Source organism: Magnolia sinica, chromosome 4, assembly GCF_029962835.1.
Source record: "Magnolia sinica isolate HGM2019 chromosome 4, MsV1, whole genome shotgun sequence".
Lineage (NCBI taxonomy): Eukaryota > Viridiplantae > Streptophyta > Magnoliopsida > Magnoliales > Magnoliaceae > Magnolia > Magnolia sinica.
In genome coordinates this window covers 50187492-50212477 of record NC_080576.1, presented here as the reverse complement: position 1 = coordinate 50212477, position 24986 = coordinate 50187492, and the positions used below count along the sequence as shown (strand labels likewise).

At 38.8% G+C, this 24986-nt stretch overlaps 1 protein-coding gene and 1 long non-coding RNA gene across 4 annotated transcripts in view; both read left to right on the top strand.

Annotated features, from left to right (window-relative positions):
• The window catches only part of LOC131243099 (oligoribonuclease), a 35050-nt gene extending 10636 nt beyond the window's left edge, over positions 1-24414 (top strand). For all 3 annotated transcript variants that reach the window (XM_058242198.1, XM_058242199.1, XM_058242197.1), the window contains exons 5-9: positions 11403-11484; positions 11682-11737; positions 20631-20717; positions 22234-22324; positions 23809-24414. In XM_058242198.1, the coding sequence (XP_058098181.1) occupies positions 11403-11484; positions 11682-11737; positions 20631-20717; positions 22234-22324; positions 23809-23930 (438 nt within the window). In that variant the 3' untranslated portion in view covers positions 23931-24414. The remainder of the gene's footprint in view (positions 1-11402; positions 11485-11681; positions 11738-20630; positions 20718-22233; positions 22325-23808) is intronic.
• LOC131243100 (uncharacterized) lies at positions 7238-8138 on the top strand. Its single transcript, XR_009169859.1, has 2 exons — positions 7238-7777; positions 7958-8138. It is a non-coding gene; the product is annotated as an uncharacterized LOC131243100 (long non-coding RNA).
• Positions 24415-24986: the final 572 nt, after the last annotated feature.

The window sequence follows — 24986 nt, the reverse complement described above, 5'->3', positions numbered from 1 at the left end:
GTGGGGCCCACTGTGATGTTTGTAAGAAATCCACCTCGTCCATTCGTTTTTTGAAATCATTTTAGCACTTGAGAGAAAAAATGAGTAGGATCCAAGACTGAAGTGGGCCGCACTAAAGGAAAAGGTGGGTAGGAAAATTCCTACCGTGGAAACCTCCCTGGGTCGTAGGGCCCACCATAATGTTTATTTTCCATCCAATCTGTTAATTAGGTCACATAGACCTGGATGAAGAGGAAAAATAAATATCATATTGATCCAAAACTTCCGTGACCCTCAAAAGGGTTTCAATGGTAGACGTTCAATCTACCACTGCTGTTTGCAGTGTGGTCCAGTTGATCTTTGGATCTGTCTTATTTTTCGGCTCAAGCCTTATGAAGAGCTCGCCAAATGGACGAAAGGCCTGGATATAACACATACCTCATGATGGGACCCACAGAACTTCGTGACGTTAACACACAGCTCGGTGGTGCGCACGTACTCGATTTCGATAAAAAAAGGGGCGCGGATTAGCTGAGTAGCGAGACTCGCTACTGAATTGACGTCACCAAGTTCCGTGGGCCCCACCATGATGTATGTTTTGTATCCACACCATCCATCCATTTGGAGAGAACATTTTATGCCATGAGCCTAAGAATGACTAAGATTCAAAGCTCCAATGGACCCCACCACAGAAAGCAGTAGAGAGAGTGACGCCCACCATTAAAAACTTATGAGGGCCACAAAAGTTTTCAATTAAGCTGATATATATTTTTTTCCCTTTTATAATGCCTTTATTTATTTATTTATTTATTTATAACTTATTAACGGGTTGGATATCAAATAAACATCACGGTGGACCTTAGGAAGGTTTCAATGGTGTATGTCACTTTCTCCACTATTTTCTGTAGTGGGGTCCATTACAGATTTTTATCTGCCTCGTTATTTGACTCATGTCCTAAAATGATATCTCCAAATGGATGGACCGTGTGGATATAACACATTCAACATGGTGGGACCCACGTAACTTGGTGACGTCACTTCAGTAGCGATCTCGCTCCTCAACCTGTCAGTAGCTAATTCGCGTCCAAGAAAAAAAGGCTCGAATGACCTTTAGTTTTCAAGCAGAGAGGGTTCTGGCCGGAACCCTAAAATATCTCCCAAATCTCATCAGATGTCTCCGGATTTCTCTCCAAAATCGGAGATGTTATTTGCGGTAACCTAGGAATGACGCTTCAATTCGAATGGCCCACTAAATGGAAGCTTTTGATTATGGGGATCTCTTCTACAGGTACCGAAATCCACCCTCTATTTTTTTTCCCGATTTTTTCAAATGATGACGTCGATGTCTGACAATAATGGAGAGGAAATCGCATGATATCGTCAAAATATCGTGTGATATCGACGATATATCGACCGATATCTGGATTTTGGGTTTTTTGGCATCTTCCAAGGGTTATCGCGAGTGTATCGCCTCGCAGGGGTGCGATAACGATAATATCGGCCGATAGTATCGATATTTCGAACACTTGCCCTACCTATGTTTCTTTTTCCATTGTTGGATCAACCTTTTGGGCAATGGTTCTAGTGCATGATAAACAACTTGGTGAAGTGGCTTTTGTATGAACAAAGGAGAGCATTAACACTACACAGTGGTGATGCGATGGTTTGAGTGCATGATAAACAACTCGACAAAGTGGCTTTTATGTGAAAAAGGAGAGCATCACCACTACACAATACTCCATCCAATGCAAACAACCGACACAGTTCCTCCTGCACACCCAAGGAAAGGAAAACCCTAGATTTTTCTTGAAACAAAAACTATTCTCGAGCAAATCTAGGAGATGAAAGAAAAGATTGAGAAAAAGAAAAAAAAAAGGAGGAAAATCCTAGATTAGACGTGTTTTAATGCCTTGTAAGTTGGTGATTGAATGTGTGAGAGAAGGGGAAGAGAAAACAAAAAATATATTGGAGGAAGAAGAGGGGAAAAGAAAAATGTGGGATGTAACTCACACCATTCCTTGTTTTGTTTATTATATTAAGTAAAAACCAAATATGATGAAAATGCCGTTTTGGACTTACATCATAAGAAAGGTGTCCTCACTTATAATGTGGGATTTATGGCCCGCACTACATGTATTGTGATACATTTTGAATCGCAAGTGGACTGCATTCCATGATCAGTCAAAATGTATGATCAACAGAATATTTTGAATGTCCAGAAGATTCTGTGCTCTGTTAGCTGAAGGTGCCGAACCATGTCTTTTCATTAGGCAGTTCATGGAAGCAATGTTTTAAATATTGATGATATCGGCCGATATATCCCACGATATATCTTGTGTCCCGCCTGTGCGATACAAAATGCACAAATAGTGCCAATATATCCCACATGTTCGGTCCAGTAAGTATTTTCAATTTCCGATCTTTTTTTGTTGAAATTATGTTAAATCAATGTCCAGTGGTTACAAATCCATCGGTTCTTCATGTTTTGCATGAAAAATCATGGAGTTGAAGCTTTGATATCGATATTCATTGGTTCATATCCTCCATGTCTTTTTTTCTTTTTTTGAAAATTTTCTTCAACCAACTATTAATTGAGACTAATTTTGAAGTACTTAAAGAGTACTTGATGAAATGATCATCACAAACACTCTAATTTTGAAATTTAAGTGTATGTGGTCTGATTTGGGGAAATTTCAAAATTTACCCAATTTCTCCCAAATTGCTTGCAATGTTGCACTCCAAACATGCAATCAAGCATCTATGATGGCTGATCTATTGATTTGTTAAGTCCTTGTCAATTTTATATATATATATATAAAAGTCATTTTAATTAAAAATAAATAAATTATTGACTTTTTTTTCAAAAATTTTCCTTCAACTAGCTCTCAATTTGTCAATTGAGACTAATTTCGCGGTATTTAGGAGTGTTTGATGAAATGATCATTATATACACTCTAAATGTTATGCATTCAATTTGAATATAGTTACATTAGTTCAATCAGACAACACATAATTTAGGAGCCTACACAAAGGAAACATATTATGTGCACTTCTTTTTTTAGATGTTATGATTTAAAAGTGTATATTAAGGTCTTTTTTAACAATCCCTGTTTCATTGAAAAATTCAACTATTTTCCCAATGTTTCCCCATGTTTTCCAAAAAGTATACTAAATTATCCGATACAAACGATATATCCTGTGTGATAACCGATACGTATCTGTATCCCAAGGATGCGATACGTAACACGATACCGATATTTTGAACATTTCATGGAAAGTGATTTGGTGAATTGGACAATGGCCATGGGAGAGGAGTTGATGGCTCTTTAAAAGGGTGAAAGGTGGTTGGTTGTAACAAGGTATATAAAATCAAGAAATGTGTCAATGGGGCGCTTGAACTGTGTAGGGCGGGGCCTCTTGTGAAGGGTTATGCACAAGAAAATTTTGTGGGTTTTATGGAAGTAGTATTTTAAGAGGTATGGTTGATTATTGTTTATTCAAATATTTATGAGATATAGTTAATTACTATGTTTCCCATGGGAAGGCTTATGAAAAAGTTGAAGGTTTTGTGGGTGCGGACTATGCTAGTGATCCAACAAGATCGTATCTATCACATCGGCTTGCTAATTAGTTGGATGTCAAACTACGACGATAGCTTTATCAACTATGGTTGCCAAATATATGGAAGCTTGTGAAGCATGCAAAGGAAACATTTTGGATTCAAGGACTCGTTGGTATGGAAGGAAACTTATGGATTTATTTTTGATGTTAAGTGTTTTATGCTAGCTGCTAGGGTACATATCTTATTGAACATAAGAGGCCTTATCACATTCAAGCCAGGTATCATTATTGTTTATGAAGTAAGCGGTGGAGTTAATCTTGTGGAGGTGAGCACAAAAGAAAATTGTATAGATTGTTGGAGATAACTTGTTGTTTCTCCTTCATGAAAGCTAGAGATGTGTCAATTGTCAAACTCTTATTAAAAATGTTATAAGACTATTTAATTACACTACAGGATTTATAAGCTCTCTTACTAAACTCTAAGAAAAATTCTTCACGCAAGAGTCTTGCCAGACTCACACCACAAGAAAACTCTCTTTGAACTTATTGGACTTGCAAGTTTTTGGACTTACCCAAAAGACCTCCAAAGAACTCTTATTTACAAGGTATTCCATAATGGTGATGGTGGCCATAAAGGCCACTGCTGGTACTGTTACAATACGGGCTGTAACAATCATTACTGCTTTCGTTATTTATTTATTTATTTATTTTTAAAAGAACTTGTTTCGGCCTCGTGGATTGTTATAGGACCATTATGGGGCCTTTAAACATCAATTTTTCCATAATGATTGTTACGGCCCTGCAACACATTACGGTTACAACCGTTACCATTACATAACCGTTTTTGGATACCCTGTTTATATGGGATCTTCTCTCGACTAAAAACTTTCTTGATTACATTGACTTATTCACCGCCTCTACTTTCACTGACTAATTGTACCCAAAAAAAATAAAATAAAAATGTAGAGACCTTCTACCTACTTATCTACTCCTAGTTTCTAAGGCCTTCACAAAAAACTCGAGTGGGTCGTCACTTATAATAGATGGGAGATTTATTAGATAGATGTGAAATTAGCATTTCTCAATGACTACTTAGAAGAGGAGGTTTTCATTGAACAATTGCATGGGTATGGTAAGAAATTGTAAGAAAATTGGGTGTACAAATTGAAGAAGGCATTATATGGGGTAAAGCTAGCTCCAAAGCATGGAACACGAGGATTGATGACTAGTTTCAAAAGAATGACTTCGCCAAATGTCCATACAAACATGCTCTATACACAAACGAAATGGGGACATTTTAATCATCCGTCTCTATGTGAATGACATGACCTTCAAACATGCTCTATACACAAACGAAATGGGGACATTTTAATCATCTGTCTCTATGTGAATGACATGACCTTCACAAGTAACAACTCAAGTATGTTTGAAGATTCCAAGAGATCAATGACCAAAGAATTTGAAATGACCAATATAGTACAAGTGTCATATTTCCTTTGGGTTGGAGCGAATCAAGTAGAAGGCAATATCTTTATCTCACAAAGAAGTATGTAAGGCAAATACTTGATAATTTAACATGAGTGGTTGTAAGCTAGTGGGCATACCTATCAAAACAGGTACGGAACTAAGGCAAGATTCAAAAGCAGAGTTGGTTGATCCTACACTATTCAAGAGCCTCACCAGATATAATGTAGTATGAGGTCGGCCTAATCAGTGCATAGATGCAGCATCAACCACCACCAAATCCACTCTGCCGCTCTTGTAATATCTACTAAACATCACAAATTGACATCATCTCTGCCTCCTACCTCCATTAACACCGCCCTCTTCTTCCATTGCTGCTACTGCCTGCCACTGTCTCCACGGAACCATCGCCTCCATCTTTTTCTGTTGCTTCTCTGCCTTCCCATTGTCCTCCAAATGCCGCCTTTCGTTGATGTAGTCTTCTTATTCCGCCGAAACCCACCCTCGTTGAATCTCAATAAAGGGTGAAAACCTATCAATCTCCTGTTCAAATTAACACCTTTCCATCCCTCTTTGTTGTCAGATCGTGGAAACCGATTCTTCCCGACAATCTCAATCCATTTGTCAGATTGTTGAAATCGATTCTTCCTGACAATCTCAATCCATCTGTTAGCTCGTTGAAAATTCGTGCATATATTGTAGTTTTTTATTTTCAAAAAATTTAATCAATTTCTCAATCTGGTCTTCATTATTTTAATATGAAACAACCCTTTTCCTTTGATATTGGTTCTTGTTGTTTTGATCTTCAGAGACATTTTCTGATATGAATTCTTGTTATTTTGATAAGAAAAGGTTTCTAGACCTTGGTTCTTGTTAATTTGATCTGAGAAGGCATTCTCTCGATTCAGGTTATCAAAATTGTTATGGTCGATTATTCTAAGGAAGAGAGAGCGAGAGAATCCTGGTGTGGTGTGTGGGCACTACCACAAGTACAAATATGGAGAGATCTGCGGTAGCCATGGCCACTGAGTTCCAACCACATTTTAGATATCGAGACCACACTGTAGTGCTTTCTTGTCCAAAGACCTCCTAAACATCGTGGGATTCAATCATCATCTCCTCCCTACCTCTGATAATGTATCTTTCCTGTAATAGGCTTTTTGACAAGATGTGTTTTTTTTTTTTTTCTTGTACTAGGCATTTTGGCTAAACTTGTTTTTGTGCTAGGTGGATGGACTGGACTTGTTATTGTGTTGGGTGTTTGGACCTGACCCGTTTTTGTTGTCGAAACATCAAGTCACTGAAAAGCAATTGTTGAACTCCCAATGACTTGAAGTGTGTATCTAGTACAAGAGCATTGTTTGTAATCCAAGCCAACGAAGTGCCACTAGATCATTCGCTACTCGTTGGAAGTGCCATTAGTTCACATCTTAAAAGCCATCAAAATTGTGTGCTTGTCTCATGCTACTCATAGTTTCATCGCCACGTTACCGTTGAATATTTTTATTTCGCTTATGAATATATGTTCACTAACTTATGCAATCGCCCCACATCCCACATGTGCATGCTTTGCACGTGTGTATAAGGACCACTTTCTCTTTTTATCCCATCACCACTTTCCTTTAATTTCAAATCTCTAGATTAGGAAATTTCCTCTTTCTTTCATATCTTTATTTTTGGCTGGGAATAATTTTAGATTTTTTTTCTTATATAAGTATCTTCTTATTTTGGCACTTTCTTAATTACAATGCTTTGTTATTTAAGTGCTTTTCTATTTTCTCAGATTATTAGATTCCATAGCCTTTATTACAGATTGTAAGGGTTGATTATAAATAGGGCCTATGGCCTATGAAATAAGACAAATTGAAGGAAATTCTCTTTATGAAAATTTTGGATTTTCTCTTTAGTTCAAAACTACAAGACTGTTGAGCTTGCTCACAGTCATGCATTTGTGATCTCTAATGGAGGACTACACTCTTTTCAAGAGCTCGTCACGCTTTGGCATGACAACCTAACCGTGGAGGAGTACACACAACGTTATTATGACTTAGTCATTCGGTGTCGCCTAGTAGAAATTGGAAGATAGCAAGTGGCACGTTATTGCCAATGGGCTACAGTTCAATATCCAAAGAGAATTGGTAACTATTTGGCTCAACAACGTAGACGAGGCGTTTCAAATGGCCCGAAAAGTGCAGGTGCAGAAGTTGGTGATAAGGTGCGGTAACCAAGGTGTCCCATATCGGTATCGGTTGGTGTAACGGTGCCCTCCGAAACCGATACGGATACGGGGGCGTAACGGCGCAAATTTTTTTTTTCCCCAAAAAATATGGATTAAATCCGGAATATTCTAAGCATTCCAAATATGCATTCATTTATAAATTGGAACATGTTTATGGTGGTGTAACGGTCCACTCTTTGGTGAGAAGTTGTATCGAACTGTCTGATGAATTTATGAACCAGATAACCTGAATTTGACTACAAAATTCATATATTTAATTTTCTAACTATCTACTATCAATGATAGATATATTAGAATGAATGTAATATAAAAATATCTTACATTTAGGTGTTTGCAATTATTTTTGAGGGCCAAAATTCATGCATAAATAGAAAAAAATATAAAAATAAATAAATAAAATGGCACCCCAAATATGTAAAATGCACATTAACATGTTCTACTATGATTAACACATCATACGGCATCATTAAAACAGCAAAAGAATCATTAAAAAATGATTTTTCGAATTTTCAAAAAAAGGGCTGAAATAAATGCGTAAATAGAAAAAAATATATAAAAAAAAAAACATAAAATGGCACCCCAAATATGTAAAATGCACATTAACATGTTCTACTATGATTAACACATCATATGACATCATTAAAACAGCAAAAGAATCATTAAAAAATGATTTTTTGAATTTTCAAAAAAGGGCCGAAATAAATGCGTAAATAGAAAAAAATAGAAAAAAATATAAAATGGCACCCCAAATCTGTAAAATGCACATTAACATGTTCTACTATGATTAACACATCATATGGCATCATTAAAACAACAAAAGAATCATTAAAAAATGATTTTTCGAATTTTCAAAAAAAAGGCCAAAATAAATGCGTAAATAGAAAAAAATATAAAATGGCACTTCAAATTTGTAAAATGCACATTAACATGTTCTACTATGATTAACACATCAAATGGCATGATTAAAACAGCAAAACAACCATTAAAAATTGATTTTTCGAATTTTAAAAAAAGGGGCCAAAATTCATGCGTAAATAGAAAAAAATATAAAAAAATTATTAAATGGCACCCCAAATCTGTAAAATGCACATTAACATGTTCTACTATAATTAACACATCATATGGCATGATTAAAACAGCAAAACATATTAAAAAAAGTATAAATACCTATTTTTGACGAATTTCTGAAAAATAGCCCACCGAGTTTTGATTCAAGAAAATTCGTAATATAATGTGTTTTTATTTCAAATACCTAGCCAAGGTTGGTCGAAATTAGTAGTAGAAGGAGTGAGAAACAGTTTGGAAGCAAGAGGTTTCAAAAAAATAGCAAAAACAAAGCTTATAATGTGAAAAAAAAAGTTACCATTATTCGGCCGATACGGGCCTGTTACGGCCGTTACGCCCCGTAACGGGCCCGTATCGGCTGATACGGGTACAAAATCTGGTAACGGCCGATATGACCCCGAAACGCGTAACGGTTCCCACCGTTACCGTTACATATCGGCCGTTACGGCCGATACGTAACCGTTTTGGCACACCATGGCGGTAACCCTCAAGGCGGGGGCTATGCATCATCCGCCCCACTACTAGTGGCTCCACTTCGCGCCCACAACCATTCGTGCCTCGCGCTAACATCGGGATTATAAAATTGGTCAAAACTCAACCTAATCTGCTTCCAATCTTCTTCCTCGAAACAGTGATACAAAGGGAAAGTCTGTTACAGTAACGCAAGGGAGGTCGACCAACAGTTGCTTTAAGTGTGGTGGTCGTGGACATTACGTGACAGAGTGTCCCTCTCGTAGTCTCTAATTTTGAGAGACAAAAGACTTAATTGCAGACCAGGTGGAAGATGAAATGCAAATGATCCAGAAGATGACAAGCATGAACTTGAGGATGGCTTCGATGACCTAAATGAAAACAAGTTATCATTGGTGGTCAGAAGTTTTGTAATATTAAGTTGGTAGGGTCATTTATGTAAATATGATATTAGTGGGCTTATTTGCAAATATTGCGTAAAGTGGGTTGTTATAATGTAATAAAGGAAAAAAAAAAAAAACCTACATATATATTGTATAAGATAATAGAAAGATCCCACGTTCTCTCCCTTTTCCCAAACCCCCTCTCTTACATGTTTCTCCCATCTCCCTCACATTCCTCCTCTTTGGTTCTTTCATTCTTCATGGTATTGGAGACTTGATTGATCCAATCTATGCAAGACCAACACGCATTGGATCCTCCTCCGTTAAGACATCAAATCTAGGTATAAAAAGGGGAAGTTCTACACAAAAATCGAGGGAGCCACGTGTTGGCGTTAGTGTCCAAATGGCCGACGTCATCAATCCACCATTTGTACAGATCGGTTTTCTCCAAAATCTCTACCACCTAGTGTGGAATCATGTAAGAGGATTTATGACTATTTTTCTGGAATTTTTTGAAGAAGATTAATATTTTTATGGATTTTATAGTATTTTCCAGAAAAAATGTCCAAATCGGACCATTTTTTTGATCTACCAAACCAATTGCATATGGGCTGTTTTTGACTATCCTTCATGGAGGAGTCAGTTTCGTGGAGATCCGAACAGCGTGGATGCATTTTTGGGCCAAAATGGGTGACCGACTGCACCATTTGGGGTTTTTGAGGTCGAATGCACGGTGTATATTCCCGCGTTCTTTGTGTTGATTGATTTCCATCTACTGTTGTTCTTTGTATTCCTTCTCCTTATTTCTCCTTTTTTGTTTGTATTTATAGATTCCAAGTCTCTCGGACATGGCCTCAATGGACCACTTTCAATTACTTCTACGAAATTTAATAGGAAGTAACTTTCTTGAATCAGGTATGACAAATGTCTCACACACCAAAAACGCCGACCTAGACATACACTGGAAGTTCCTGTGTATATCTAGAATCCCTAGGGCCCCAAAAATGCCCCAACCGAACCACCTTAGGCCTCACAACTCACTCAAATCTCCCCTTTAATGAAAAACAACACCTTAGACTGTCAAATAGAGCAAAACCAACCCATCATGGCCAGAAAATTCCAAGAAATCTCCACTACTTTGAGTAGAATTGCAGAAAAATGAAGATTGAGAGTTTTTCTGTCGGACGAAAAAAGTGGCTCAAACATACCTTAGATGAGCTCAAAAATTTCACAAAAATCTTCTAAAATTGAGACGCATCAAACCTTGTTCTTCCCGATCGAAAATAGTCCATATGGATTGTACATTGCTGACATCAATCGTACGGTTACTGACATCAACAAGCCCTTGTAGCTTCGATCAACTCAAAAGTGGCTTTGATACCAAGTTGAGGTTGGATGATCTTAGGAGAGAATAGAGAGAGGAGATAAGGGAGAAAGAGTTTTTGAAGAAAAATATCTTGTGTGTGTTAGGTTCAAAAACCCTAACACACTCCTTTATTATAATTTTATAGCACAACTATATAGTTCTCATGATAACTGAATATTGTGCACATGCACACACCCAAAAAACACATACATGCAAAATAAAATACCCTACTAACACTCTATATATACAAGATGTGTGAACCCACTGGTTGAAAGTAATTATAGACAGAAGACAAATTGAGCAAAGATTCCTCCATCAGATGCATTATGCAAAATTTCTGTCCTCTAATGTGATAGAAGAATTGCCATAGTTGGATAATACAGGGAATTTCTGTCCCTCTAATGTGAATATTGTGCACATGCACACACCCAAACAACACATACAAAATAAAATAACCTACTAACACTATATATACAAGATGTGTGAACCCACTGGTTGAAAGTAATTATAGACAGAAGACAAATTGAGCAAAGATTCCTCGATCAGATGCATTTTGCAAAATTTCTGTCCCCTCATGTGATAGAAGAATTGCCATAGTTGAATAATACAGGGAATTTCATGCAATTCAGCTGTTCAAAAGACATTTTAATGTTTTTCCTTCCTTTTTTGTTCTCGTCACTAACATGATACTTGTATTTATATATTCTTGTCAAGGTTCCTTTCAAACAGGCTTTTCTTTTTACAACCATTGCATTCCTTTCCCTGGCATAATATCAACTATAAATTTAACGTTGGAAGGGTATTTCTCTCATGTATTTATTATCATGAGATCATTCCACCTTTCATTTTTTAATCAAACCTTCTTCTTTCTTAGGGCCCGGATTTGGTGATTCATCAAACTGAAGAGTGCCTGGATAAAATGGGTGAATGGTGTCGAAATCATCATGGAGCTAGTGGTATGCTTATTCCCCTCTATTATTGATGTTTTTTTATTGGGGTTGTTTCCGTCTCGTATGATAATGCATACTACCTCTATGAAGCAAGCATATGTTCAATTGTCAAAAAGAGAAAAAGAAAGAGTGATGTTTTAGCACCCTCTTTTTTCACGATATTTTGTGCGAGAAATAGTGTTTTAATTTCTGAACCATTTTAGGTTTGACAAAGAGAGTGCTTCAAAGTACAATCAGTGAACAAGATGCAGAGAAACAGGTATGTTGGACATTGAGCTAAACTCTTGTTTTCATTTCAAGCTATGCTTTTAACCTCCATGAAAAGAGAACCTAGAATGCATTCACTTTATTTTCTTAAGTAGCCAGTGACTTGCTTTTGGCATGCATAGAAAATGTGTATGAAAGACCTGACCATCAGGTAGGCCCGCTTCGGATGGATCATATCCAAAAATTCACACCAATTGAAGAATCCTAACCAATGATTAAAATGGGCATATCGGCCATTAACTGTATTGTATCATTCATGACCAAAATCCGATATTCATTAGAAGACGCAAGTTTTGGTTAAAAATAAGTCCTAAAATCACTTTTGAAAATAGTTATCTCCCTCAAATATGTGCTTATAATAGGTGAATTGGGACAGTTTTGTTGAATTGACTCATATCATTAGGCATTGAAATTGACATGCATTTGTTGTGTGCCATTATATCAGTTTCAGATGCTACTTCAAACGATGATCCTAACCCCTTGGACTATAGGATTTTTCAGTAAAAAATTGTGCCTCCAATTAACTTCAGTCGAGCTTTGACAACCATGATAGGGACATCATGCGCACGCGTACGCCCCCCACCCTGTGCACGTACTCAAGGAGGAGGAAGGCCCCACTATCGATCTGGATCAACGACAACATCTATGGAGGGTCTCTTAGTTAGGGAGCCGTGCTAGGGAGCATTGGAGTGGACCCGATCATCATCGGGATTCCACCATTAGATCTCATGATCGTGGCCCACTACCCTAGATGATTTAGGATTTTGAGTTTTGGTTATTATCGTTATTAGAAACATCATGAACGGTTTTGATTGCGTTGATTAGTTGTTATTTTTGTTACTTCGTCTCTAAGTAATAGTGTGCGCACATGGCGCGACTTTTGGAGTTTAGGGTTTTCTTATAGATAGACAACCCTATGTAGGTTTTTTTTTCATTGAAGTTTATGAATAAAATTCTGCGTTTTTGCTTCTTTATTTCTCATAGTTGAAGAAGCTAATTGGGTACGAATCCCTCCCTTCCTCAAAGGGCTAACTACCGTGGTGCGAAGCCACAACCATCCCAAATCGTCCCCACCTCCTACACCCCACATCCATCATCTCCCACAGCCTTCCCATCTTCAGATTTATCTTTTCTTTGCACCTAAATTCTCTTTTACAGCAGATTTTCAAATTCTGGCCCATAAGGGGGCTGAAACTTCGGCAAAGCACCACGCACACACCGGACCACAGATCGACGTGAAACTTGGCATGAGCGTGGACCTCCCCTAGCCGACCAACCCCTAGCTAGCGGTTTCCAGTTTCGTAGGCCCCGCATGCACAGGTGCGGATAGGAACCCACGCACATGCGTTTGGGTTGGGCTGGGCTGCCGTCCACGTGTGGACTGTCTCAGGTTATTCTCTCTCTCCTATTTCACTCCTCGCCTTAAATCCCTAACCCTAACCCTAGATAATCCTAAATCTCAAGTTCTATTCCACTTTTGCAACCTTAGGTTTTTCCGAATTGAAACATGTGAATCCCTTGGATTGGGAAATAATCCTTTGCATGTGTGGATGAATTTGCTCTCCTTTAAGCATTGTTTGGTCTATAATTTTTAATTGATCCAGCCCTAACATGTGTAGGCTTGGACCCTTGTAGATTCACATTGTTGAATGCTAGATCTTATGTGGGATGTGGAATTTCTGTGATTGTTTCTAAATTAGTATGATCTTAAGTCTGAAATCTCACATCATATTTAAATTTCATATGCTGCATCAAATTTGGTATTAGAGCTTAGGTTTTTTATAGGGGATTGCATTGCATGTTTAGGTTTTAGTCTACTCATGTTTATTTTGCATCAAATCACATCATATAGGGGTGTTTAGGACTCATTATTCACAACATGGACTGTTGAATTTTCTGTTGTCAGAAAATCCCTAATTTTCATGGCTGAATTTTCTGTTAACAAACTATTTGGGTAGTTATGTTGCTGGAATTTTAGTAGTGTTGTGTAGTTTCCCTCATATAGAGTCCTATAAGATCATTTAGATGCATATAGTGTATTAGAGGGTCTTTAAGTTGAGCGAGTAGTTGTATGCCCAAACGTACTGATCGTGGTTTTGGCTTGCACCCTACACTAAACATGAAGCAATTGCAAGAGTCAATGAACAATATAACCCAACAGTTTGAGTCTTTGAGTAGGGGCTTGGAACAACGTATTGACTAACACTTAATGTGCGTGTTACTCAACTAGAGACCTCCACCGGGACAAACCCTACCATTGAAGAAGATGCCTATTCTCAGATAGGTGGTCAAGAGGATAGACAAAAGAATGAAGGTGGCTAAGCAATTGGTCATGGGCGCGCACCCGTGCACCCACCCCGCGAGGGGCATCATGATCACTATGACCTAGATGTGCGACTCCTCCAGGGAGTTAAAGTAGAGGCCCCTACGTTTGATGGCCACTTGGACCCTAAAGCTTTTTTAGATTGGTTGGCGGATATGGACCACTATGTTGAGTTGTGCGACATGTCGGATGCTCGTCGAGTCTGATTTGCCAAGATGAAGCTTGTGGGCTAAGCAAAGAGGTTTTGGGCTATTACGGAGCGAAAGAAAGAAAGGTCGAGGGAGTCCTCAATAGTCCATTGGGTAAAAATGAAAGAAACTCTTAAAGAAAAACACCTCCCTTTCTCCTATCACTTGAAGTTGGTTGAAGAATGACACTCTCTTCGACAAGGTTCCATGAGTGTAGCTGAATACATTGAGAAGTTCGAAGAGTACTTGACTTGGTGCTAAGTTGATGAGGATCCTATACTCACTCTTGCTCGATTTAAGACGGGCCTCCGTTCTGACATTAGGAGAGAGTTGCTCGCCAAGGACAGACACTCTTGAACAGATGTATCAAGTAGTGTTGTAGGTCGAGCAATACCTCAAAACACCTGTGGAAAGGTGGTTTGAGTCTCGTGATTCTGGCACTAAGGCCAACCCTTCTGGGGCTAAGCCTAGCACTGGATATCAATACAAGCCTTCCAGTAGTGTTCAATCTGAGCCCAAGGATGATAAGGGTAAAGGAGTTGTCGAGTCTAGCTCGCGCAAAAGTGATGCGACTAGGTGTTTTAGATGTCAGGGGTTTGGTCATTTTGCCCACCAGTGTGGCACGAGAGAGGGCATAAAGGTGTTCCTTATTGATGGGCAAGTAGAAGTAGTGCACCCAGAAAGTGACGGTTAGGAGGAAGAATATAAGCTAGTAGAAACCCCTAGTGATGAGGAAGAGGGAGTGCAAGAGTCTGCGACCCTTGCAGTTGTGCGTCGCGTCTTTGCACAAGCAAAGAATACCGACGATTGGTGCCGCAACACGACCCTCTATACTTATGCAAAATGTGGTGATAAGAGCTGCAAGATGATTGTAGATAATGATAGTTGTACCAACGTAGCATCAACTGGCACTGAGAGCCATTTGGGCTTGAAGCTTGAAGCCCATCCTTGACCTTATAGAGTGTCTTGGGTTGATGAAACTTTCAATCCAGTCTCGCACCGATGTCTTGTTCCTATTCAATTTGGATTATATAAAGCCACACTTTGGTGTGATGTTGTTCCTAGGAAGCCTATTGATCTTGTCCCTATGTCCCTGTCCCATAGGTCATCAGAGTCTGCAGAGTCCTTTGCACATCACATTCATTCATTGCATCAAGAAATTAGAAGAAAGATCAATACTAGTAATAAACATTACAAAATTTCTGCAGACCAACATAAACGATTCAAGGAATTCAATGTAGGGGGCTCTGTGATGGTCCGCATCAGGCCAGAGCGGTACCCTCAAGGAGCCGTTCGTAACTTACATGCACGTAGCACTGGACCATTCAAAATTATAAAAAGAAACGGTCTCAATGCGTATGTGGTAGATCTTCCACCTTCCATGGGAATTAGTTCCACATTCAATGTGGAGGATCTAGTTGCATTTCAGGGGATCACTGATATATTGTCCAGCCTTGCACTGAACCATCCTGATTTCCCAAACCTTTCCCTTGATTCATGGCCTCTTCTTGACCCATCTTCTCAGCCTCTACCTCCCATACCTACCATTCCCATACCCAGAGAGGAGATAGAGGATATTCTAGACCATCAGATAGTATCGGCGACGGATGACAGATTTCAAAAGTTCTTGGTCAAGTGGAAGTCACGCCCAACTTCAGACAATGCGTGACTCACTGAGGAGAAGCTTCAGAGACTTGATCCTGACATCTTGGAGCGGTTTAGGAGTTGTGTTTCACCAGTGGAGAAATCTTTGCAGCCGGGGAGAGTTGATGGGGACATCATGCGCATGTGCACGCCCCTCACCCTACGCACGTACTCAAGGAGGAGGAAGACCCCACTATCGATCTAGATCGACAACATCTATGGAGAGCCTCTTAGTTAGGGGGCCATGCTAGGGAGCGTTGGAGTGTACCCGATCATCATAGGGATTCTACCATTGGATCTCATGATCGTGGCCCACTACCCTAGATAATCTAGGATTTTGAGTTTTGGTTATTATCATTGTTAGAAACATCATGAACGGTTTTGATTGCGTTGATTAGTTGTTATTTTTGTTATTTCGTCTCTAAGTAATAATGTGCGCACATGGCATGACTTTTGGGGTTTAGCGTTTTCTTATAAATAGGCAACCCCATGTAAAAAAAATTTCATTGAAGTTTATGAATAAAATTCTGCGTTTTTTCTTCTCTATTCCTTGGAATTGAAGAAGCTAATTGGATGCGAAACCCTCCCTTTCTCGAAGGATTAACTACTGTGGTGCAAAGCCACAACCATTCCAAATCGTCCCCACTTCCTACACTCCACATCCATTATCTCCCACAGCCTTCCCATCTTTAGATTTATTTTTTCTTTGTACCCAAATTCTCCTTTACAGTAGATTTTTAAATTCTGGCCCACCAAGGGGTTGAAACTTTAGTGGAGCACCATGCACACACCAGACAGTAGATCGACGTGAAACTTGGCATGAGGGTGGACCTCCCTTGGTTGACCAACCCCTAGCTGGTTGTTTCCAGTTTTGTGGGCCCCACACACGTGCGGACAGGAACCCACGAACGTGCGTCTGGGCTGGGCTGTTGTCCACACGTGTGGACTGTCTCAGGTTATTCTCTATCCCCTATTTCACTACTCTCTTGTCTTAAATCCCTAATCCTAACCCTAGATAATCCTAAATCCCAAGTTCTATTTCACTTTTGCAACCCTAGGTTTTCTCGAATTGAAACATATGAATCCCTTGGATTGGAGAAATCTTTGCATGTGTGGATGAATCTGCTCTTCTTTGAGCATTGTTTGGTCTATAATTTTTAATTGATCCAGCCCTAACATGTGTAAGCTTGGACCCTCATAGATTCCCCTTGTTGAATGCTTGATCTTATGTGGGATGTGGAATTTCTGTGATTGTTTCTAAATTAGTATGATCTTAAGCCTGAAATCTTGCACATCATATTTAAATTTCATGTCCTGCATCAAACCATCTATTGTATCTTAGTAAAAATTTCCCCCAATGGAATGGTTAGGATTTCAGATCAATTGTGTTTTTTATGATGCAGTCCATCCAAAGTACAGCCTACTTGATGGTTGGATTGGGTCCCGCATAGGTTTGCCATGTGTATGAAAATCAAGTCACTGATCGCTTAAGTGAAAAAGTGTCAAATGGTGCAGTCTAGTCCATGTAGAGAACCATTTTATAAGAAAGATACATGAGCAGTCAAGGAGATGAAATTTCATAATAATCCTTTTTCTTCTTTTTTTTTTCCCTTTTGAAAGTTGGCAAAATTTATTAAAGCATTGCAAGAAAATACAAAGAATACAAAAGCTTAATTATCAAGTGACCTCTTGTCACTCAAAATAAATGACCTTCATGAGGAAAAAGATCTCAAGATACAAAAGGAAACCCCAAGAACTTTACAAACAACTAGCCCTGAAAAACCAGCAAAAAATAATGATTATTGGCATTGAGCATCAAAATCTCTTGATCATTTCAACATCAGATCCCTAGCTAGCGTCTCTAATATCTGCACTTGCTAAGGCCCAAGTTGCGATCGTAAATAACACTAGTGGGTAGGGTGGTCTTGAGAATGATTTCAATGGCAGCTGCCCCGTCCCTACCTTTTCCAATGTTGTCGCATACTCGAGCGTCTCTAACATCTGCACTTGCTAAGGCCCAAGTCACGATCATAAATAATACTAGTGGGTATGGCACATGCAACGCATGTGGAGAGGGAGGGAGGGTCTTGAGAATGGTTTCAATGGCAGGTGCCTCGTCCCAACTTTTTCCAGTGTTGTCACATACTCGAGTTTTAGATCTTCCTCATTTTGGGATGGTGTCCTAACATCAAACGGTTCAATGTATGTACAGAGTGGATGCCAGTTGACAGCCTCATCAGGTCATCTAAATAGGCAATGAGATAATCCAACCCATCATGCATAGTGACTTGTACATAAGCACAATATCACATTGTATCTGTTTGTTGTGATGTCGTCCCATTGAGAGCTTGTGACCCCCTACTTGGTTGGCCTTTGATGTTTCATCATTGTGTGAAGTATTGTGGGTTCACTGACATGTACAACCTTGCACTTGATGGCAAGGAGAACATTCTCCACCCAATGAAGGACAATCCTCTACAAAAGGACAATAGGGTGAAGACTTTCACCATGACAACCTGCGATTTCACAAGCAGTGGCATAATAACGTAAAACTGGCTGGTAGAAGGTGCTAGTGTGCCATGGACAAGATGGAATCAGCTAAGACTGCAAACAAGAACATTGAGCAGAAAAACAATAACGGGTCATGAAGAAGACATGGAACCATCAAGAGTAAATCATGTCCAGGGGCGTAGGTCAAATCGAAGATGGGGATTAGATTTAGGAGTAACCTTGCAACCAAGAAGGACCCACCGATAGTGGTCGATGCTGGGGAAGAAGAATCCCGTTGACGAGGCTGCATATTGGAAGTCCCTCCTGATATTGCAACTCAAGGTGGTCTTTTTGAAGATGGGGGAAACTGATGCAACTAGATTGACAGTCCCACTTGATCACCTTTGTGGGGACCACATGCTCACATGCGCGTCTTGCATGGGGTCCACATGATGGGAGATCCTGTTTTAGTTTTATGTAGAGAGAGAGAGAGAGAGAGAGAGAGAGAGAGAGAGAGAGAGAGAGAGAGAGAGAGAGGTCCACATGATGGGAGATCCTGTTTTTAGTTTTATGTATTAAATAACATTTAGAGAGAGAGAGAGAGAGAGAGAGAGAGAGAGAGAGAGAGAGAGAGAGAGAGAGAGGCCTAAAACACCTCCTTTAAGGGCTGATTGAGTGGACTTGAACCCATGATGAGCTGGCCCTTTTTCTTTGAACTTTTAACCAACTTGGTTTGCGATAATGTAATTGGGGTTCAAGGGGACCTACACAATCAAGCTACCCAGCCAACTGTGAAAATAAGCTTATTCAGGATTTCTCGAGAAGGCCAAGTCACAAGTCACAACTTGGTCTAACACAACAGCTCCAACTTCAATTCTTTGTCCATTTTTCTAAACCGTTGATATAACTTGGAGATCTGGAGGATTGATTTGGGCATATCAATTATCTATTGGGCTAGACTTTGCCGATAGTTCACCATTGGTTTTAATTGTGGTGTCACATCCACAATACACCTGGCGGACTGTATTGTAGTAGGGAAGGTCCAAACTGTGGCCTCATATGGATGGAGTATGCCAGAAATCCACATTGATTGGACGGTAATAACCATATGATTTTGCTTTTTTGAATTTGGACTACTGACATTTCACTTTTTCACCATCATTTGATAGAGACCAGTTTGCATGATTAGGATTGTTTGATCAGTGTGATTTCTGGATATCTGCTGTCCGCAATGTAACCTATGATCTGAATGATCTGGATTGACGGGGGGATGAAATGCCAATACCTTAAAAAATGGTGAAACTATCTCCTTAATCTTCTCCTTGTTAGAGGATCAAAATTAATAGATTTTACATGGTCTGTTAACATTTCAAAATTTCCTTTATCCCAGTCACTGTTCCAACACTTCTTCTGAACACCCTTGAACGTTAGTGAATATTGTGTCTTGATCACGGGTAGCATTGTGATTCTTTTTGGAATAAGTGGCGTAAATAATAGAGCATTTTGTGGGCTGCAGCTTTTTGTTTTTTGAAGTACAGATTTATAATCTCATTTGTGTTATATAAACGAAGGATTGACGTAGCATCTTTTCATCACTTTTTTTTTTTTTTTTTTTGTCGTCATATTGTATCCTTGTTCCTCCATCTTTCTCAAATTTGGTTACAATCCTCCTCGGTATGATAATACTGTCATTATATATGAATGAATGAGAGAGGATCCAGTCGTATCAATAATATCAAGTTATCAAGCATCTCTAGATGTGGTACTCATGTACAAGATCCAGGCCTTTATCTTCCTAGATCCGATGTAAATTGAGCATTCCTGGAAAATCACTTTGGTTGGACTTGGGCTCATGAGAACTGTTAATGGGTGGCCAGGAAAAAGTCTAACCACTAGTCAATTCGATGGGCAAAAATTCTCCAGTAGATAGCTAGGATCATCAGACCGGTTATTTTGACATATGGCCAATCCATTGTAGGGTGCACTATTGTACACTCTGGATCCTTTACATGCGTGCCATCCATGTGTATGGAGATTGATTTCTTGATAACTAAGATCAGCATTTAGCACGGGAGACTTGCTCACAAAATGTGTAGATATATTTATCATATGAATGCTGCAACTTTACAATAGTTACCAAAATGAGGGAAGCCAGTGCTCATGTGATTGGCTTTTGAGTTTTCAATTGGTTGGTTGGTGCCTATATTGGTACACCATGCATTTGACATGAATAATTGCAGGTTATAGATTTCGTGAGAAAACATGTAGGCACATATACACCTCTTCTCGCAGGAAACTCTGTTTATGTGGACTTCTCATTTTTGAAGGTAAGTAAAACCCAGTCAGGCATTTTTCTTCTGTATGGTGTTGCAAAAGTGATAGCTATAGCTGTATTCTAAATTCATGTAAAAGGGAAAAAAGTCACAAGTTTTATTCTTTTTGCTTATGTTCTTTCGGTGGAGTTCTATGAATCTTTTAGGCGTGCAAATGAGGTTCATTGTACCATTCGTACAAGCTACAAGTTTTTATTCAGGCGATAATTGCCTGATTTTCAATGTGTTAATTGTTTCTTTTTACAGTTCAGACTACTAATAATTGGTTTTTATTTTAACTGTGTGAATATTCTTTTTAAATTTCCTTTTGTTTTCTATCTGACAAAAAATGCTTTAATTTTTAATTTTATTTTATTTCTTGATTTATGTACTTTGCCAACCTCAATTAGTTGGGATAAGGCTTAAATGATGATGATGGTGATGATTTATTTACTTTGTTAGAAAATTTATTTATTTTAGTTGAGTTTGCCATCCAAACACTTTGGCACTTGGTGTCTGTCCCATGCGTCCAGGTAACATTGGCAGGAGGGCTATGAGTACTTCTTTTGACCCAAGGACTAAAAGAATGGGTGTCTATCATCAAGCCTAGGAACTGCCTGGTTCTCTGTTCATGAAAACTATTATTTGTTTATGCAACTGGATTTTTAGGATGAGAATGGTCGGACATCCATATCTAATGGAACCATGAGAAGATATTATTTATGGATTTAGGCTAGGCTGACATGAACAAAGTGGGAGTTGGAGCAGATGGTTTTTCAAAAACTCTAAAAGCAAGACTAACAAACATTTATATAAATTTAATCATGCAATCATCCCTACTTGGAGACGGGGGCTGATTTGGAATAGTATAAACCACACATTCTAGTAATTGGGAACAACCATTGGTGCAAGCTGTCAACTGGCATCATGTATTGTCTTAGCAGCACAAAAATTCATTCAACCTGGTGAATAGACGAGTAGGCAATGGATATCCAACACCTCTCATTTTAAAATTTCCATGACCCTGGTGGTGACACTATTGTATCGGGATTCCTTGTTTTATGGACAAGGCTTTCAAGTCTCAATTCTCAAGAACATGGCTTATTTCGCTTGGACTTAAATGTGGTTGGATCCGCAAAAGATTCTTCTTGGGGAGCATCTGTCCATGTCGATGCAACGTCAAAATTTCCTTGCCATTGTACAGGATGCTTATAACAGTACATAGACAATGGGAAAACAAAAATGTCCTGCTGTTTGGAAGAATCCTGCAAAACGCCTTGGGAAATTCTGGCAAGGCATCCACAGGGTCCATGCGCTTCCTACAGAATCTTTTGCAAATCTCATCCAATTGCAGCGTTAGTTTTAATTTCATATTTTGATTCCTTATGAGATGAAGTCATTTTCTATAAATTCAGTAGTCAAAATTTTGATTCCAGTGAGGACTGGTTGGTAGTTGTTTTTCTTCATTTGCATCAGCACCATATCATCTGCACCAGATTTTAACTTTTTGCCGACTGTGCTTCCTTGCCAGAGGTACATGCCGGGTTTGGCAGGTCTTTTCTCTCATGTAGTTGTAGATGTTAGCAGTGTGAAGGCTCTCTGTATTCGCTGGTATCCAAGAGGTAATAATTTTCCATTTTTCGTATTTGGTATCCAAATCATAGTGCCTGATGAGAAAGATCCGAAGTTAGGAAATAACTTTCCCAATGCGCATGTCTTGGTAATCACCAAGACAAAATTACTTTCGAATAAAGGGCCTGTTTAGGTGCCTGAAATACTCAAGTGGTGACGGGGCACCTATTCTGCCCAATTCGATATCCATGAAACACTGAATATTGATTTGTTATGGGAAAAAGTGGGGAACAGAGGCCATGTGATGCAGATTAGTTTTTCTGTCACCGCAAACCACAAACAGAACAGAGTACCATCCTTTCTGCCAAATGTTACCCCTCTACTTGTTTCTGATATATTAGCATTTTGTTTTTTGGTTCATTTGAGAACTTGGTTTCTGATCTAATAAGAAGAAAATGTTTCTCTATGATGAAGGCAGTGAAAGTAGTTTGGGTTCTGAAATTGACGAGAACCCAAACTCAGAACTTGCTCAGGACTTGGGGCTTGGCCTTATGATGAACATCTGGATGTAATGCACATAAGGAAAATTGATAACATGATATACTAAATGAGGTTTTCTGGGCTGGCCATATGCACCTCTTGACATAGACGTCTTCATGCACCAGCACATGACTGTGAATCACGTCTGCCGACTTGTCGAAAAATCAGCATGGTGCCTTAGAAATAATATCATTCAGGTGCACTGTTCAGAAATAAAAAATAAAAAATCATTAGGCACCGTTTTACTGTGTAGAGGTCGCATAGTTCTCAAATTATTTTTATGAGAGAGACTTTGATACTGTGGTAGAGTGTGATGGACAGTATACAGACACTTAGAAATTGCATACATGTGGCATACAAGTAATTCAAATTAAACTGTCTAAATTATGGGTCCCACTTTAGATATATCATGAAAAATTTTCACACTTGCTGATTATCAGACTATTGGAATGGTGGACATGTATTGGACGGTTAAAAATGGAAAATATGCAACCGACCTATTTCCACAAACAAGTGTTCACAAAATTAGGATTATTCGACCAATCTGATTTTGGAACTGTGACTCAGCGAGAGTGACTTCACAATTTAGTCGGTTTAATTGGAGTTTATGCATGGCACGTGTACTATTTCCAGATGCCTGAACATCAAGCATCATACTCTGCTAGAGTATCAAATAACTCTATTTTTATTGCGACAAGGAAACCGAATTACTGAATCCCAGATGGATGTTTCATGTGTAACAGATGCCATATATGAAATTTATAGTTCTCTTGCTGTTAGTGGAATAAATTATAGATTATAGTATGTTCATGATACTTGTTATATTTTCCTCTGATTTGCTTAAATAGGATCTGTGAGTATCAATCTGTGCCCTGTATGATCTCCCATAAACTGAACTATGAATTTGTATGGTGTGACAAAGTGATTCCTGTTTAAGTCATCATATGATATCTGAAACAACTCACTCTTAAAATGGTTTTGCTTGCAATATCAGAAAATAAAAAAGCTCCTTCCAAAGAAAACAAACACAGAGCTATGGATGACATCAAAGAAAGCATCGTGGAACTCAGATACTACAAGGAACAAATCTTTAAAGGATCCAAGTCAGGCCGCTAATAACTTTTAATTTTTATTATTTTTTTAAAATTTCGTGATTATTCCTATTTACTGGTGGGTGTTAGAATGCAATCATGTGTTCCAATAGTTTCCGAGCATGAATGCATCACTGGCAAAGGAAAACTGGTGGGCCCCAATTTAGGCAACCATCGGATGGCAAGGCTTTGTACTTGGGGGCCCTGGAATGAAGAACTATAGTCATTTTCCACCTGTCATTGAATTGTATTTGGGGTGACCAGCTTTTAATATTGTGTTTGAAGAGGTGCTTTAGAAGTATTTTTCTCTCTTAACTAGCTAACTCAAGAAAAGAAAAGAAAGCTTAGATGAGTGGATGATATGTATATATTGTCAGAAATACATATCAGTTACATTGTGTGGAACATCACTGCTGTAGATCCTTGTATTGGTTTTTTTACTTCCCATACTCTTTAATGGTTGGTTTATGGATAACTAAATGTCAACTGTCAAGCGGTTTCTTTGGTTCTTTCTTTCTTATTCTTATATATATATATATATATATATATATATATATATATATATATATATATATATATATATTTGGGGGGGGGGAAGACCCCATCAATGGGGTCCATGGCTTGGGTGCGCTCCACTGTGATGTTTATGTTAAATCCACCCTGACAACCAGCTACGTCACTCCATTTTTGGCCCAGGGTCCAAAAATAGCCCCATCCGTGCTTAAGGTGGCTCACGTTTAAAAAGTGTACAGGATAACCTTCACCCTCCAAACTCTTTCTGCTCATGTGGCCCATCTGAATCACTGATGGGCCTGATGTTTGTGCTCCAGGCGTAAATCTTGGTGTGGTATCTAATGGTTGGAGTGGATTTCATAGAATAATCACGGTGGGCCCAGTAAAAATCAAGGGACGTTCTCTCTCAATTGTTTCCTTTGTTGTGGTCCACCTGAATCACGGTTCAGCATGATTTGTTTGCCTTGGGCCTAACATGGGATTACACATCTAATGATTGAAGTGGATGTCACATATACCAGTGGATCCTGCCGATGTCCCATAAAATTTCTTTGATTTTGTTTTTCGG